At 39.7% G+C, this 19,286-nt stretch overlaps 1 protein-coding gene across 1 annotated transcript in view; it reads right to left on the bottom strand.

Annotated features, from left to right (window-relative positions):
* Positions 1-7,689: 7,689 nt before the first annotated feature.
* KIAA0586 (KIAA0586 ortholog) overlaps positions 7,690-19,286 on the bottom strand; it is a 60,967-nt gene continuing 49,370 nt past the window's right edge. The window contains exons 30-31 of the mRNA XM_053475267.1: positions 18,641-18,706; positions 7,690-8,387 (exon numbers count right to left, since the gene is read on the bottom strand). Coding sequence (XP_053331242.1) covers positions 8,269-8,387; positions 18,641-18,706 — 185 coding nt within the window. The 3' untranslated portion in view covers positions 7,690-8,268. The remainder of the gene's footprint in view (positions 8,388-18,640; positions 18,707-19,286) is intronic.

Below are 19,286 nucleotides of genomic sequence, written 5' to 3'. Positions count from 1 at the left end.
GGTCCAATGAATGTAGGTTTCTTAATCCATAAAGAAAGCTGCAGCTGGTTTGTGAAGAATGCAGCACACTGACCAGGGTCAACGCAACTTAAAATACTTTGATTTTATTTTTTTAAAGCTAAAATAGAAACTGATATCCAACAATAGAAAGGAAAATATATGACACATTTCATGAGCTGAAGATGTCTTTATGGCAATATTCTGTTTGCTTAAAACACTAATCTCTATTTAATAAATAAATGTCATATTCTTTGAGGTTAATATATATAATTTAAAGCGCCTTAAAGTTAACATGCACTTGTGAGTAACATTGTATATCAGGGTTGTGTCCAATACAATAGCCCACTTCGACTTACTTCTTCACCTTCCATCTCAAAGGGACTCAATGTAGATGGCTGAGAGGTCCCTTGAAATAATTGTGGTGCCCCCTTGCAATTGCATGGGGTGTTCTCCCCTAGGCATTTAAGTGAATGTCTCAGGGGGATCTAACAAGATCCTCTGCGTGCATGCATGAAAAGTTCTGATTTTAATGGGAATGCTTTCCTGCTACCGACTGGCTGCTTTAAGCAGCCAGTTGGTGGAAAGAATCAACGGACCACAGAGGAGGAGGTTATATATACTGTAGGTAAACTATACACATACCCAAGTCTACCAATAAGCACATATCATGGTTACACGTCTTTTAATATTAGCGAACGTGTGCGAGGCATTATTATTAACCAGCCAACACTTTGAGCCAAGCTGCCTTACATTTTCTAGGGCCACATACCTAACAGGTTGCTGGGACATATGATACAACAAGGGCTTGCTTTTCAGACAAGATGGAAGCCATGAAAACCCTTTAAGCTCTGTCGTGATCTAGGGCACTGTATCAAACACTAGGCCTTTAGTAAGTAATCATAAGTGAATAATAAAATGCCAGCAATGGCCATATTGAAATCATGTCCATGTACTGCCTTGTTTCACTGAACACTGGACATATTGTAGCACGAAGTTCCCTCACCAGAGGTCGATTGTGAATGCGCTCTGGCTTTTGCGGTTGCAGACGCCAAGTGATAGCATTTTACGATTACCAAGGCAAAGAAAGAACAATTCTCCACTGTCAGAACCTGTCGGGACACAGCACAGCATGGAACCACTAAATTGTCACAGACGTTTGATTCTGGCATTTTTCAGGGCTTTTCACAATAAATGCCCTTTCTTGGGGCATTCAGTGTGTCCGTCTGGCATGTTTATAATGGAATCTGTGGTATTTGGGTTACACGAAAAAAGCTTTAAAAATCAACTTCTGTATTAAGTGAAAGGGCCATTTAATTTACTTTTTCATATTGAAATGCACAAAGCAACTACAAATTAGCTCCACTTTTTAATCTTTCCATTAGATGAGTAATTAAAGTTCACATCCTTATATTGTATGCATGCACCTGGGGAAGCTCTGCATTTGCTGCGATTGAGGATCTTAAAATATAATAATTAAACCCAAACAGCCCTAAGAATGGTCCATGTGCATACAATGACATGTCAGGGGGTAACCTTGTCAATAAGGTCGGACTGGCGATGACCGGGCAGTCGTCTGATGATATAAGTGCAATTGACGGCCGGAAATGAGCGGAAGCGTGCTACGTATATTCTCACGCACCCCGTATGCCTGATATGCCACACTGTCAGTTTGGACCTGCTTGTCACCCATATTCAAGTATGAGTGTCATCTGTGATAAAGCAGTGGAAAAAGAGTCAAAAATGAAGAAGTCATCTCCCGAATGTGACCTTTAAGGAAACCCCATTGACCTGATACACTTCTAGAACACAAGAAGAAGGCAGAACTGCAGCCATTTATTGAGGTGAACCCCTATTTCCAGTTGGTTGGCTTATTCTACAGGCTGAGCAGCCATGCATGGAGCTCCATTATTATTTCTAGAGCTCTGAAGCACAATTTGTGCTACTCCAGCTTAGTAAATACACTACATTTTCTCAACATTCTTTCTATATTGAAGAAAACACTTTGTAGCTCCTGAATTATAAACACCCTATTACTTTTTTACCGTTTGCATTTTGCTCCAAAGCAAATCTCTCCCTTATCAAACTCTGTAAGCTCATCATTTCCTGGAGTTACTTGATTTTAGCCTTTAGTCATATAATTTGGAGCGGTTACTGCTTGTTGGCCTCTACGCAGTAAACCTTTTTTAATTGGTTTCAGCGATACATGATAAAACAGGATCAAATTAACAGGTAAATCTTGGTTCTGTATCCAGGTAATCAAAAAATACATAATACCACCACAGTGGTTCCTCTTCAGACGGATATGGAGGATCATAGCCAGGTGTTTTATATGTATACCAAATATCAAATAATTGCAAGATAAGGATAAAAGTCAAGGTGGGGTACAGGGTTAAAGGTCAAGGCTACCCTGCTCATTCAGAATAACAATCCCCTTTATCGACATTAATAGCTGCCAGGTAATGTTTTCCACACTAAACACACAACCTCGGGCGCTTTGCACGGGTTCCACTTTCCTACCAAAAGCAAGGGGGAAAAAAAGCCTTGAAATGTGAGATGTGCTTTTTCCTTCATTAATCACTTAAAATGAAAGACTGCAAAAATAATACGTCCCTTAACACTTACTCCAAGGTCTGTGTTTTTTTGGCCTCTACGTAACTCTTGTCGGAAAATGACAAACGGCAACTAAAGTAGTTCACTCCAAGCGGAAACGGAGGCCCAAATCGAAAACCCAAAAAAGCACAAAATGATTATGTTACTGTCTGAAGCTCACGTGGCTAGAAATGGATCCTGGGTCTCGTAGTTACATATAACCAATAAAAGTACTGAAATCTGTACTATTGGGGTCTAACTTCTCCATTCATTGCCAACATTATCAAGGTTCTCCAGCAAGGAGGGCTTCGCTGACCCTGTGTAATGCATAATAAAAAGTGTAATGAGACCTTGAAGAATTTAAAAGGACAGTCTAATGTCGCCCACATGCCGTCTAAAGAAGAACGCACTCTAAAGTATTCTTTGTATATTTGCAACATCAAGAAAACCATTTTAAATAACAAATCCTTTGTGCTTTACGGAGGCGTACATATATGTTTACAGATCCAAAAACGTGAAATTAGCAAGTTGGAAAAGATGACAATACCTGGGAACGTTCTTAATATGTTTACCAAATGACTCTAAAACCAGTCTTCATGGACACCTTGGCTTGTCATTATTTAAAGATAAGCATTACTGAGTCACTTGAGTTCAAGCACAGATATTTACCATACCATATTGGTGGCAAATGCACTAATTGGGAGTCATCTATTATCCCAGCTAGGTAGTATAGGAAGGAGTCTGTGTGACCCCGAGAATCTGCCCCTTTACCCTGAGAAAAAAAACCCTGAAAAACCCTAAGAATTCCCAGGTATGACATGATAATCATTTTGGTTCATTGGTTTCCGGCATGTGCCACCACCTACCAGGTGCTAGCTAGTTCTCATATTGTCAGGTGCCACGTTCACTCTAATCTTGGCATGGCAGAGCAGCACATTACTGGTAACGGGTATCGTGCCTGTCTAGTGCCAACACCATTTCATCAGTGGCAAGAGGGTGACCTAAAGGCGACTCCTCCAACTCCTGGATACAGTGACTACAATTTGCATTATATTTCTACCCAATCTTTCAAACGTAAAACGCTTAAGTCATGGGGGCAGAAAGGCGCAAGTAAAATTATTATTATGCGCATTTGTAATATAAACCCAGACATGTCCTTAGATTCCAAGCTCTGCCTGGGGCTGACTAAGCTCAATTGGTGTAAAAAATGAAGTATTTGGTTGTAGAATTGTCTTTAGGTAATGCAGATCTGTCAAGCCCCACACACAGGTTACATAGACTAAGATTTGTAGTTCTCAACCCCCAAATCCGAGGCCATCTGCCTGAATGTTATCATTTTATTGTCAGCAGATAGTACTTCACACTTATGTATGCTGTGGTATTATCAGAATCTAAGTTAAGCCAGTTTATCCGCTGCCTGATAAGTTAAACATGCAGGGTCTATGTGACTACTTCTCTGTAAGATTGTATGTGTTCGGAGATTATAGCAAATGCAACTTCTCTAATAAACGTTTTATTTCAAATGTCAAATCACGTTTGACTTTTGCCCATGAAAAAGAAGTCCGTAAGGGCTTTATAAACCCTGCTCACTCAATCACACAGAAGAAAGCCCTGCGCTCAAACTCCCATCGCTCTTGGGCGGCAGCAACGGCTATAGTATTCATCAGCCCAAAATACATAGAACAAACACCAAAAAATAGTGTTGCCGCCCAAGAGTGATGGGAGTTTGAGCGCAGTGCTTTCTTCCTTGTGTTTGTACCGTATGTGCTCTATTATAAGACGACCCTGATTATAAGACGACCCCCCAAAATCTGAATATTGTGGCATATAGGGGGTTAAAAGGCATTTCAGGAGGCAGAGTGGCATATAGGGAGGTATAAGGCATTTCAGGAGGCAGAGTGGCATTAAGGGGGTTAAAAGGCATTTCACAGAGCACTCTGCCTCCAGAAATGCCTTATTCCCCCCGTTTAACACTCCCTCCCCCTCCCTCCTCCAAACTTACCGGAGCTTCTGAATCCCCGGTGCTTAGTCTGGACAGCGTGTAGAGCTCTACGCAATTCGCGTACACAACTTCCGGAAGTTGGGGGGCATAACACAGGAGGATCCAGGTCCCCTGCATCTGAGTCCCTGGTGCTTAGTCCGGGCAGCCTGTAGAGCTCTACACGCTGCCCAGACTAAGCACCGGAGACTCAGATGCACCGGTAAGTTGGGGGGCATTACACAGGAGGATCCAGGTCCCCTACATCGGGGGATCTGGATCTTAGTCTCATAGTCAGACCTATTTGAGGTCTGATTATAATACGACCCCGATTATAAGACGAGGGGTATTTTTCAGAGCATTGTCTTGTCTTATAATCGAGCAAATACGGTATTTCAAGAAGTAGACAGCCACTAGCTAAATCTAAAATAAAAACAATGACAAAATATTGATTTCAATTGCTTAACATATACATACATGTCTCCTTCTGAAGGGCAATATAGGGTACAAATCTAGGAAAATACATACATTATACATGCCATATATATAGCAGTAGAAGCATTATTAACCCCTTCGCGACCTTTGCCGGTTCAGGACCGTCATAACAAGAAGGTCACTAAATGACCTTTGACGGTCCTGAACCGTCAAAAAATTAAATAAGCTTAGAAAGTGATCAAGGATCACTTTCTTCGCTTAAACGGCCTTGCTGCAATGCCTCGATGTCGAGGCATTCAGCAAGGCCAAGATCGGCATCGGGGGCCATGTCTGGCCCCTCCCCGGGGCGTCAACAGCCGCCATACATTGTATGGCGGCGGACGCCCGTTTTAAAAGCGTTTAGGAGGCGATCAACGATCGGCTCCTAAACTTAAATTGTGTCGCTGGAATGCCTCGATCAGGCGGCATCCAGCGACACCAAACACTTACCTCTGGGTGGGCTGTGACCGCTCCGGAGAGCGGTCACAGCCGCCGCTGCCGGTGATCTTCGCCATCAAGCAAGATGGCGGCGGCCCGGGAAATAAAACCATAAAGACGAAAAAGTTCGCTAGATGGTCTCCAGACCCTCTAGAGAACTGGCTCCACTTGCTGGTTGAATACAGGTACTGCATTCAACCATGCAAGTCAATGGAGCCCAGCTTTCTAATCACTATGTGATTAGTAAAATATTCAAAAAAATAAATAAAAAAAAATAAAAAATGGAAAAAAAAAATAAAAAAAAAATGTGCTAACATTTAAAAATAATTATGCAGTGATGTCACTAGATGAACCATCCAGTACCAGCAAAATGTGTAAAAAAAAATATAAAAAAAGTATTAAAAAAATATAATTAAATTAAAAAATAAAGTTTATTATTTTGAGCAAGTGCTAAAATTTCTCAAAAATCTCAACAAAGAGTTAAAATAAAAGCACTTCAAATACCCAAGGGGTGTCTAATATATAAAAAAATGGCTGATGGGGTAAATTGGAGTGGCCTAGCTCAAACATAGGGCATAGGTACAGACTGACCAAAATGGAGAAAAAAGCGCACTTCCCAAATGTGGCATTTTAAATCTGAAACAACCCGACAAACCCATGCATGTCGGGTATCACTGCACTCAGGAGATGTTCCTGAACACATATTGGGGGGTTGTTTGACAGTGACATATACCAGGACCTGTATATTTATAACTAAATTACAATTTGTGTGGAAAAAAAAATAAAAAAAATTACTATTACAAAGTTTGACAAAGTGTAGTTGTATAATTGGTGCATGGAAAGGGTTAAAATAACAGCATTTGGAATACCCTGGGGTGTCTAGTTTTCAAAAATATATGGTTTGAATGGGTTAAATTGAGTTAACCGGCTTCAAAGATGTTCCAAAGAGGAGATGGAGGCAGACTGAGCAGATTTGTTAAAAAAGATTTGGAAATCATAAAACGCTGCTTGTACTTATTGCCCTATAACTTACAAAAAACAGCAAAAAAACATAAAAAACATTGGGTATTTCTAAACTCAGGACAAGTAGTAGAATCTATTTAGCTAGTTTTTTTACTTGCTTTTTTAGGTGAGTAAAAGATTTTTCAAATAAAAGTCATAAAATGTCTTTTTTTTCAATTTTTCACCATGTTTTTTTTATTTTTTTATAGTAAATAAGATGATACGATCAAAATAATGGTATCTGAAGAAAGCCCATCTTGTCCTGAAAAAAACAATATATAACTTATGTGGGTACACTAAATGGGTGAGGAGAAAATTACAGCTGAACACAAGCACCACAAAAGTGTCAAAACAGCCCCGGTCCCACAGGGTACAAAATGAAAAATGAGCCCGGTCCTTAAGGGGTTAAACACTCATCTACAGACACCAGACAAGCCAGAAGGCTTGTTTTTCCCTCAGAAATCTCATGGTGCTGCCACAACCACAAGGGATTCTGGGTAGGCGCATGCAAACAAGGTCAACAACGATCACCTTTTGCTTCTATATCCACTTTACACATGGATCCCTTGAAAGTAATTGCCCGCTGTACAGGACAGCCTTTAGACAAAACTCGGGAAGAGGTGCAATAGCCAGATCACCGCTCATGGACAGCGGTTTCGTCCTTAATGGGACTCGTCAGCATGAGGTTGTCTGGTGTCTGCAGATGAGTGCCTAATAATGCTTCTACTACCCCTTAATTTTAAGTGGAAGGGTTTTCCATCACCTTTAACCACCATAACTTATATAATGGTGTATATATATGCAGAAACTTTTCCAATGCCCATTGTACCCATGAGAAATAAAAACAAAACACCCCAAGGCATTTGGATGAAGCACACTGTTTTAATTTAGAAATTTGAATATAAAAATATACATCATAAAATCAGACTGTACAAAATATAAGAAAAGGTTCTGTGATTGCACTTATCGTATCAATGCATATATGGTTTACACAAGTTCAATTAGTAAATTTACTATTTGCTCTGTCAAACTTTTTCAAAATGTCTTTTTCTTTTTAACCCCTTAAGGACAATGGGCGGTCCCTAAACCAATTGAAAACAATGCATTTTGAGCCCGTACATGTACGGGCATTGTCATTAAGGGGTTAACCAAGATTACGGGAAATATATATATACAAGTTGTATATTATCAATATTCAGAACTGTCTATTTTAGTGTTTTATATGGAAAAGATGACAATACAATGAAACAGTAAATGGTACTCCCTTTGTCTATGAGATACATCACCTGATCGGCTCTCTAAAAAAAAAAAAAAAAAGCTGTCTCATTTCGGAGTCTAAGGGTCATTAACAGACACCCAGCAATCAATAGATTTAGGCTTCCTTAACTATCACAGGGTGGTATGGGTTGTCAAAACAGTAAGGTAAGGCTGTAGAAACATTTGCTAAAGAGATCAGGAAAGATAAGAATTGCTAACTGAAAAATATAGATGTGCCAGAAACACAATTTCTTAATCACAAGGTAGCACCACGAGCGAGGAACTCATGTAAATTCGGGTTTTTATTCTTCTTTTCAACTATGTTTTCACTTTGTATTAGCCAGATACAATGGATTGCGAGAGCATCTGTTAACATAAGGCAATCCCTTTGGTGAATACAAAAGAGAAATTAAAAAACATATCAAAACGTAACAAAATATTTTACAGTTGCAAACAATACAACCAATGAAAAACAAGACTATTAGACTTTAGGAATTTATTCTAGTATTAAACTGCTGTAGGTGATTCTATCAGAACGTGTCGGCTCCTGATGAATCTGACTCGGTGGCAGTTTTTATGTCCTCATTGTAGTCGGCTTCATTCATGGAGGGTACGGTTAAAGACATCTTCCTTGGAGCTTCCGCTGTGTCTAAAATAGATGATAAAGCTGGATCAAAATGTGATCATGACATTTGGAAGTCTCTAAAGAGACATTACAGGCCTGTATCCATACATGAGACATTTCCTTTTCCCACTACAGTGATCCTGGCTGATCGTGGAAGATCCAGGTCATGACATTTCAAGTATTAGAGAGGTTCACCCAGGTTACACATATTTACAGAGAAGTGCATTGGTTTCATACCAGTCACCATAGTGTTTCCAAAAGTACTTGTTTACCTCTAGAAAACACTTCCAAGAAAACAAGAATTAATATTTTCCCTGAAGGAGCAAAAGAATATACTATGATTTATGGTATTGTTTAAGAAATATTTGGTTTAAAAAGGGGACTAATATTACCATATGGAAGCCAAGGTCGGAGGCCACAGATGGCAGACCTAGCATATCAATTCCATGTTTGGAGACGCTTTAAATATTAACCCTGTAATGGTCCATCACCAGATTCTATGTAGCGATTTTTTGAATGTGTTAAACACTTGAGGAGCATGCATTCAAACAACAGCATGAAATGCTGGCAACAAAAGATATCAGATCGATATACATTATGAATGAGTTGGCTCCGGACTGCAGAATTTGCCCCTTCACCATGAGATCTGAGTTTGGAGCAAAACCCTCCAAGACTTAAGGTCAGATAATCTGTTATTCGGTGTACCAAGATTTGGGAAAATCTATTTGAATAAATGTTTGTTGTAGCTTGCTGAAATCTGCCTCCTCCTCTCCTATCTGTGTGACCTTCACTCCTTTATGTTGTAACAATGTTTTAAGAAGGGGTTTGCTTCAAAGCAATAAAGATAAATGTGGTAATATGTCAATAATTCTAACAAATACAAGATTTCAGGAGGAAACCAAAGCAAATCATTGACTGGAAAATTAGGAGAACCTTATCACGGATGTGAAGACAAACAGATAAGCTCTACTAGCAAGGAGCTGACTTCCAATAATTAAAACAAAGTGCACACATTCTGGGAGGTGGTCATCTTGCCATCACTCGTTTATCTGGAGTATATCTTGGCAGCTCAACTAAATGACCACTTAGCTTTCCTATTCATTCATTCTTGATTATAATCAGCAGATAAACCAGAATATAGATCTTTCACAGCCAGCAACCATATCTTTTTTAGTGTATATGGAGTAAAGATGTGTATTTTTACTATTTTTGAAGGAACAGACCCACTTTAAAATATTTGCCCTTGTGCGATGCTACCTAAATGCAGCGTTACACATTTCTGAGGTCAGAGGAAACCAATGACAAAAACTATTGACTTATAAGGTCTGCCAACCACTGACAACGTTGTCAGCAGCCATGGAGCCAGTATTCAGATATTCTCCAGGATAATTCATAAAGGTGGTTACTGGCCCAAATTTGCTACCAATTCCATTTAGTGTTATTCTTCTCCTATCTTCTAGAAACCTATCCGCTCATCTCAGATTCAGCGTTCCTAGTTCGTCAGTCTACCCTGGCAGCAGAATAGAATTCCTGAGTCTAGCACATGCTATAAGTTGAAGCTGGAACATGGCTGGCCAGCAGGGTCGGCTGACCAGCAAGGCTTCCGGTACATCTCTCTGCCTTACGCAGGATGCTGATGGCCAGGACAGACCATCAGACAAAGGATCGGATGAGAACCCATAAAGCTCAGAAAACAGTTTCAATGACAGATCTGCATTCCCCACAGTTAAGAATAAGCACCATTTACCTAACAGAAGGAAGTGTTGACCTCTGATCGCTATTTAGGCGAGCAGCAGAACGTATTAACCAGTGTAAGATCCAAAAAAGTTTCATTTGTTCAAGGTTCGGTGCCATTAAAATAATACTGCTGAAAATCTGAAATATGTAGAAATCTGCTTCCAAGCACGACGCGAGAACCAGAACTAATTTGACTAGCGCCACATGCAAGCATTCCTATTAAAAATGTAATCCCCGATTTGGAGTTTATGGAGGAATTTTTGTCCTTTGTCAGTTAAGTGCTCAAATTACACAGAATTCTTTCGGAACTAAACAAGAAGTGATTTTTTTTTTTTCGAGGTGATAATGACAGTTTGCAGAATAAGGTGTCCTTAAGGGTCTGGCAAGGATCACAGCCTGTGACTCGAATACCAGACAAAGTCTGGGGGCTGCAGCTCCCCCTCGCTTATTATCAGCTGGAAAAATAAAATAAAATGAGTAATTCATTTGTGTGATCAGTCTAATTACCAACCGCTTTGTGCTGCCAAGTAGCTCTGAAACTTCTTAAATGTACTGTACTTCCCGTTCTGTGCATTATGTGTATAATTTTAGCTGGTCTATGCACCGCAGAGGGTCTATTAAAATTAATACCTTCCCCCAGAATCATTTTATTACAGCTCTAACGATTACTTTTCTTTCAAAAGAAGAAAGAACAATCCGACGCAGGGTTGCTTTAGCCACATGATGCCATGAATAATTTCATAGCCGTATATGGTAAGAACAAAATATAAAAGCATTCTTGCGCGCCCTGTAAGAATCGCTAATGCCGCTTCCTAATCATAGCTCGTGGAGCTAGAATTTCACATCTCGGTTCTGACTGTAATTGCAAATCTGTATTGCAAATGGTAAGACCGTATTTCAGGGCTCATCAGAATGGGGGTGACCTCTTCGATGTCACCCTAATCAGCTATCCGATGCTTTAAACTGTCGCAGTAAAGAAAAAATAAAAACACAGTTCTAACCTACCATCTACCAAACTCTACCTACATCTACAAAGGGAAAGATGGTAACCAGTGCTAGTTTGACAATTGTTTTGTTTTGCCAATGGATCGAAAATGGTTATTTAAGGGTTCTGTAACAGACCACAGACGGAAAATCTCATCAACCTCAGGCAAATAAGGGCTGGTTGTGTGCAACGCTGATCCCGCTAGATATTCCTGAAGAAAGTTATATTCCATTTATTTATATAAAGCCAGCAGATTTTGCAGTGCTGTTACAACATGGGACAGTGGAAATACTTTAAAAAATATATAAATAAAAATAAAACGAACTTTTTAAACTTTGAGGGGTATTTGGAGATGAGGAGCCACCCTCTTGTGAGCTTACAATCTAATGAATAATAATGTGATTAAATAGCAATGGAAACAGAGGGAAAATGAGCCAAACACATTAACACATTTCTGGGTACATAATAAATATAATGCGATTGCGATCTGATGTCTGGAGGTAATGACAGCTTATTAAATATGCATCAGCCTCTAAGCCAAACCTGTAGACACACGGGTGCCGCTGTAACAATGAAATCGACTTAATACTTGCAGCTTTTGGAACATTTTGTCCGGGACACTGCATGCTGTAGATCGTGCCCGGTGCACATATAAGATATAATTCATCTAAAATAGTACATAGCGGCAGAGAATATCTGACAATCATAATATTGGTCATATAACATATATACTTATACTATATAATAATAGTACTGCGTAATAAAGGGGGAAGCCAACGCCTAGCTCCTCCACAGGTGAGTAGAACTAAAACCACCAAGACCCTCCAATATTAAAATGCGAGAAGTTGGCCACCGAAGGACAGACTGCCAGCTACTCGAGTCCAATGAGTTGACATTGCTTGCTTGTCTGCCCCAACCATTCTAATCCTTTGACACATGCGCAGAGTAATACAATATGCACTCACATATGTGCCAAGTGATTAACCCTCTTGGACAAGTGTAATCCAACTGCACTTTGCAGACATTTTTTCCAACGCCTAATCAATTAATTTGTAGACTAATCTATTTATATGCAGGCAGACCAGCTGGAAAGCAAGCTGCTGCATATTTTATCCTGTATATATACCATTTAATAAAACAAGGAGAATTCTAACAGCCGACTGCATTCAATAAAAAACATCTTAGCTGGTGTCTGCCATTTACCATAATATCGTTAGTGCGAAGCGTTTAGTCGCAAAATAAAGGAGTTAAGTGGCAACAGAGTCAAGCCTGTAAGGCAATAAATAAAAGGAAGGGGTTTTCGGGGCTCGTCTGTATTATTATTCACCAAGGCAGCTTACGCAGTTATTTGGTCTGGGAGCCTTTGCTGTTTTGTTTCTTAGATTACTCCAATCTACAAAATGCGTAGGTACTAATTATCCATTGTTGACTTTTGTTTCTTTTTCTGGGCTATTATTATTGCTGCTGTTATAACAAATTTAAGTAGAATTTAGGAGCCAGACAGTTTTACAAGCAAGGGCTAAACCCATAGAAACAAACATAAAAAGTAAGAATTATGACTACCAGGTTTGTAAACTATTTATTAAACAGTATAGTTTTTTTAACATAGTATAGTATGGTGTTACACATTGGCCACTTACGTGTAAAATATCCGGCCCGTGAAAAACAGCTATATACAAAAGTACACTAAAACCGGGGCGACTTCTGTTTCCCTCCCTGTCTCTCAGTGACGTTTCCCCAGGAAGACTGTTCCATGGTGATGGCACCATGCTGGGTACAATCAGGTGGACTGTTAACTTACTAATAATAATTTTATAACCCCAAAGATCCCATATTAGTTTAGCGGAGAAACAACTGGAGCTGGTGGTTGTTTTGCCCATAATTATGCAAAATATGAGCTTTTCGAAAATGAAAAAAACTCAATTAAAATGAAAATCTCATTGAACATCGACGGATGAATAAAACAAAGTATTAGTGAAGAGGGAGGATGGCTCATTAATGGAATATTTACATGGTGTAAATCATTTAATTTTCAAAGTCCCATTCATTGTGCAGCCAATTGAAGAGCTTACAAAGTGGGAGGCTTGGCACATAAGCGGCCAGATGACTGTGGGCAGCAAGCGATCAGCTACAAAATAACAAAAAACTCTGCTTGTGTGTGTGTATATATATATATATATATATATATATATATATATATATATATATATATATATATATATATATATATATTATATATGTGTGTGCTGATCAGCAGTATTTAAAAATGTAAGGCTTAGAAGCTCTTGAAATTCTACAACTCCCATTAATGTAAAGGCAGCTGGAATGAAAGCCAACAAATGCTGAAAGCCTAACTGCTGCCACCAGACTGGGGACTGGGCAATCCTGCCATGCGCCGTAGCTAACCCAATAACTATGTATTGACAACCCAATAAAGCGATATGGATACACACAACTGTAATTAAAGGGACTGTTTGTTTATCAGCTACGCTTCAGAGTGGCTCAGAGATCAAGTGAACGAACACGAACCGGTGGGTACAAAGAATCTGGACGTGTTGATGCTAAGAGACAAGGTGATAGCTTCAGTAAGTGACTGGCAACCGGGATCATAACGCTTAAAGCAAAGCTAGAGCTTCTCTTACCAACTAACAGCACTCAGGAACATTTGTAGGACAACAAAGCAATCAAGGAACAATTATAAGACTTGGAGCCACAACTCCCAGAGGCTTATAACAGCACAGTAGTAAAGACTACTGGACTGTAACCTGCATTTCCAGTAACACAATTCTAAGGGTGCGCCTGGCTGCCATTAATCTCAACTGAAAGATACCCAAGGGCAAGTGATGTTGAAAGGCTTGGAGCAATTCAATGGTAACCAGTGTCCGCTAAGGCTGATGTTAGGGCAGGTTTTTAGGACACACCTTGCATGGTGATAAGAAGAGTTAATAACACAAAACACAATGAATCGACAGTCCTCAAAACATAAACTGTCATCTGCCAAGACTTAATCCTTGGAGTGCCGGGGGTCCAGACACATGAATTCTTTCTATTGGGTTGGTTCGATTTTGACAATATAATATAGATATTATGAGGTTGACGCCTATATGCAAATTAAGCTAGTCATAGTTTGAAGCAATTTGTCACATTACAGAAACAAAGGGGGAAAATCCCATAAATGTACCTGTATATGCCATCTACATTATAACAAAGAAGCCTGCCTCCCGTAGTAAATGTATACTGCATATACATTATAGTTGTAGCTACATAAAAAGGTAGATTAACCATGGAAAAGTGAACACACAACAATGAGTTAAATTCCATAATTACACTAAAAGAAACACACTCTAGGAAAAAACATATTTACCCAAGTATGACACCCTTTATGCTTCTGTGTGCCCACCAGCTTTTCCTCAATCACTGAGCAAATGTATCTGAGTGAATGATCTTTCACTACACAGTATGGAAAAAGGTGCTAATAGAAATACAAAGTGATAAATACATCATAGGAGATTTCATGGCAACCCGCATGCCAAGTTATAGTATGATATAATCATTGTAATCTTAATTCATTTGAAAAATTCATTATGAAAAAATCATAATTAATACACTGATGTGTTTGAACCTATACGGCATGTGGATACATATGTATGTGGCATATCCTTGAACGTCCCAATACGCAATTTAAAAATATAATTACGGTATATCCTTGCTGTTTGTATGCAAGCTGTTGTGACTAAGGGCCATAGAACGCTGCGAGACATTCATAGCCTGCAAGAAACGAGGGGCATCAAACGGGTCGGACAGGGACTTGAGAACTCTTGGAGGGTGTGCACCTCGTTGGGTCTGTATTCAAAATAACACACGGTTCTCTAAAACAACAAAACAGTACCAAAAACAGTAAAAATGCCCAGATCTTGCGCACATGACTACAGTACAGACCCACTTACTGGAAAACGTTTAAGAGACATTTCATAGCCACGTGCGGAATGGCTGCTGTTAAGTGCTTGTGAACATTTGGGAAAGCAATAAATGAACGCTCCGCTAAAGTCTTGTGTGTTCTCCTCCTATAAACCCCAACCTGATTCAGGAATTTAATTTGCTAATAACCACTTCATCTAGCCTATGATGTCATTGTTTCAACAGCTGGTTCTAGGTTTCTTGGATAAGAATATATTCGTCCTGTGGGTTTTCAATAACCTTTGTTTCGTTGCCAAGCGTTTGAAGTTCTGGGGCCAAAAAGTGTTCCTGCTAGCCTCTCCCAAACATGAGAAGTAATGTGTTTCGCAGGCTGCGCTATCTAGTATGCTCCAAACGGGTATGTGGAGAGCGCTGGGGTAATTCTACAAGCCTCGTCAACAGAAAAGGATAGAAATTAGATTAACATTTTCAACAGACTACTGACTTCCTTGATAGTCACATAGAATTACATTTACATAAATTGAAAATAACCTCAGGCCGCTGTTAACAGGAGCAAGCGTTATATGGGACCATTATACTTCTCAGTATCGAGGTAGCTGTAGCCGACGTCTCCCTATACATGTAATGGGCTGATCTTCTTGCCAAAATATAACCCCTAGAAAGGATTTACATAGAAATACAGAACCATTCGGCCCATCTAGTCTGCCCACTTTTCCTGATGTAAAGACTCAGACCTTAAACAGTCATTAATCAGCTTTATGCCTCTCCAAAGCATGTTTAAATTCCTACGGTCTTAGCCTCTGCCACTTTTGATGGGCAGCTGCTCCATTTATCTACTACCCTCTCTCAGGTTCTCAAAAATAAGTTAGAATATGCTTTGTTGTCTTTACTTGGGGTCTTTTCTTAGGGATGTTACCGCTGATCACATCTAGATTCTACATTTTCTTTCCCAGTCATGTAACAAACAGGCTTTGTAGAATGAAACGTACTGGATGGCCATAGCTCCCCTAAGAGGTTAGTGCGCTCAGCCAGCACAAGCCGTAGAAGCTGCCTTGTGTTCCAGACATTGGCTGTAACATAGCTTTCTAGGTGTGTCAGATGCCAGGCTTGAATGGGCCGATAACAATTAACACCCGGCTTGTATTACATTCCCTTTTATATATCCCAAGGCAACTCCCAGGAATTAACCCACAAAAAAGATAAGATGCAAGCAGGAGAGCACTCACCCTTTAGTGCACTCCAGCCATCACACGCACTTTAATGCATATAATAGACGAGGGGTACCGTTACTTCTTCATGCAGAATCCCCCCACAGAGAGGTGTTCGTACAAATATTTAGCCATGATAAACCTACCTCCAGACCGGTTATTTCCATTAACTCGAGTTCCTTCCTGCCGCTGCTACAATAAGTGCCAAGAATCATTGGTATACAGAGGACGACAGATACAGCTACACAGCTGCAGCTTCTATTGTGGGCAGGTGTACCTTAATATGCATTCTCCTTTGGTGGGGCTGTTAGGGGCAGTCAACTGCTCCTCATTACTTTACATTAAATTACTCTACCTATTTATAAAAGGAATAAAGGTGAAGTAGGTGAATTCATAGAAGTCGTGAAACTCACTGAGCTTAACTGGAATATACAGAAAGAATAACATCTCAAACAGGCCTCCTATGTTCTACGACGCAGAGCTAATATTTGTGGTTGAGCTGCAGGATGGAGGCAGATACCACTCTGCAATTTCAATACTCTTAGTCACAGCTGATAGAAATGCATTCAAACTGAAGAAGAGACTTTTGAGGTCATGAAAGCAAATATCTTTTTCTTTGTTGGCCCAGTATAAACCCAGTATAATGTATATTCAGTGACAGTGACTACATAATGATGTTTGAGTAACTTAATAACAAAACAAATGAGTCTATTATGCAAACAGTGATAATGATTAAATACAAACACACAACAGGGGGACGAGCTTTTGGAAAAAGCATTCCCATGATCCTCTGCCAGTTGGCAACCATGACAGCTGGAAGGTGGTAGACCGCCTAACGCGTGATACGCGCGATATACATGTGATACACACACTCACACACACTTTAAAGTGCTTTCCAAATTGTGATTTTCAACAATCTCATCTGCCAACAATATGCCGCAACTTTACAAGTGGATGAATGATTGTTCTCCAACCTTTGTAAGGCTGTCCTCGTTTTACATCAGCTAAAAGTACAGTAACTCACACATGCATCATTGCTTCCATTTTTGCCCAGGCCTTGTGATAACTGCACGCTATTCCAAAAAAGTATACTACATATCCCTCGTGTTAAATGGTATTGACTTAAGATTGTATACATAATTAGAATCAGATCTCAGGTCATGAACTTAAAACCCATTTATATAATTGAAAATGTATATTTTTCCAGCACCAAGTACCCAATGGTATCTCATGGTGGACTGAGAAGAAGAAGTCAGGGGGGCCACATTCAGAGACCCCCTGGCATGCCACAGCTGGAGATCTTTCTCTGCATTCCATAGGGCACCTGCAGACTTAATTTCACTATTTTCCCCCATAAACCTCCGCAAAAGGAAACACACGCTTTCATTTATTCAGAGTTGCGCTCTATGATTTTTAGTCCCGAAGCCTCAACTTTTTGTTTTTAACAAAAACCAGATGTAATGTTCCCTTTGTAAAATGCACTCTGGGGTAAGGTGTTATGATTTATCACCATTCAGAAAAATAGAGAGAGGTGGGGGTACACAGTCCTTTCTTCGTCAGAGTCTACACCAGGCCCAGAAATGTTATGAAGAATATATAGGTGTTAAAATAAATTACATATAAAACTTAATAAGGCATAGTCGTAGTAAAAGGAGCTTTCGTTATAAAGCCACAAGCACTACATTTATGAATAAGCCCTGATTTATTAAACACCAATAAGCCCAGTGATGCTTACGGCACTATACAGGAACAAGTCATTATTAGGATTTATTCAATACATTTCTTGCCCGTTTTCCTCCCTGGTATCGATTGTGTTTGTACTTATTATAATTGGCCAAAAAAGAAAAAAAGTAGCGTACGTCTATACCATGGAAGCAGCCATCAGAACTCCCCCAAATAAAGTTATCACTCGTGATGTTGCTGACTTGTGTTGAAGCCTTTTAAACCAAATTTGGTTATAAGAAATGTATTTAACGGGAAATACACAGCGTAGGGCAGGGGTGTGTGAAGAGGACAGTCCCTTATAAAATGTATTATATCCCGTCTGGGGCCTATTACAGGGAGGATATGCCTGCCTGAATAGTAACATCCTGCGTAGTTTTCTTTACAAAGCAGTATTTAAGTCTGATGAGCACAACAAACAAACTAACTTACCTGATGAATAAAAAATGATACTAGATCCTTATTAGTTCAGAGTGAGATGACGGCGAGGACGATGCTATCAATATCCAGTAATTACTGTGCCACTCAACACCATGTAAAGACCCTTTAAGAGTTAAACTCCATCCAGCCTCACCCTACAGAGCCGACGTTTATTTCTTAGAAGAGGAACAATGCCAGACAGACATTGTTACCGTATTATCACTCCAAAAGCTGGAAATTCATTGGTTATTACATGAAACGTCTCGTCGAACTAATGAGATTCTTACCGGAGAGCTGCGAGTCGAGATACGCACCGGGTTCAACTAGCGTTCGGTCCAAATCCTCCTGGGCGTCTACAATAAATCAGGAATAATCAGGAAGGGATAATTGTATTAGGAAATGTTATGCATTTAACTGCGGGTGTTTCATTTTTCAAGAACAGATAACCTAAAGAACAAAAGAGCATTTCTTAAATATAATAATACCGTATTATTTTATGAAAAAAAGAAAAAGCCTGAATATAAGACGACCCTATAGGAAAAGTTTTACCAGTAAATGTTAATTCATGTAAACTATGTGAACAATTGTTTGTTAATAAAAGCTACAATTGAGAAAAATATTTTGTTTTTATTTCCTTTTTTTTCAACCTGCCCCCCCCCAGATATGCACATCTGCCCCCAGGCTCACCACTCTCCCCCAGAAATGCCTTATTCCCCATATATGCCATTGTGCCCCATGATATGCCTTTTAACCCTCTAAATGCCACTGTGCCCCATGATATGCCTTTTGACCCCCTATGTGCCACTCTGCCTCCAGAAATGCCTTATACCCCTATATGCCACTCTGGCATTTAGGGGGTTAAAAGGCATATTATGGGGCAGAGTGGCATATAGGGAGGTATAGGGCATTTCAGGAGGCAGAGTGGCGTATAGA

The sequence above is a fragment of the Spea bombifrons genome, chromosome 9, assembly GCF_027358695.1.
Source record: "Spea bombifrons isolate aSpeBom1 chromosome 9, aSpeBom1.2.pri, whole genome shotgun sequence".
NCBI lineage: Eukaryota > Metazoa > Chordata > Amphibia > Anura > Pelobatidae > Spea > Spea bombifrons.
Note: the sequence above shows the minus strand (reverse complement) of the source record. Positions and strands in the feature narration are given on the sequence as shown.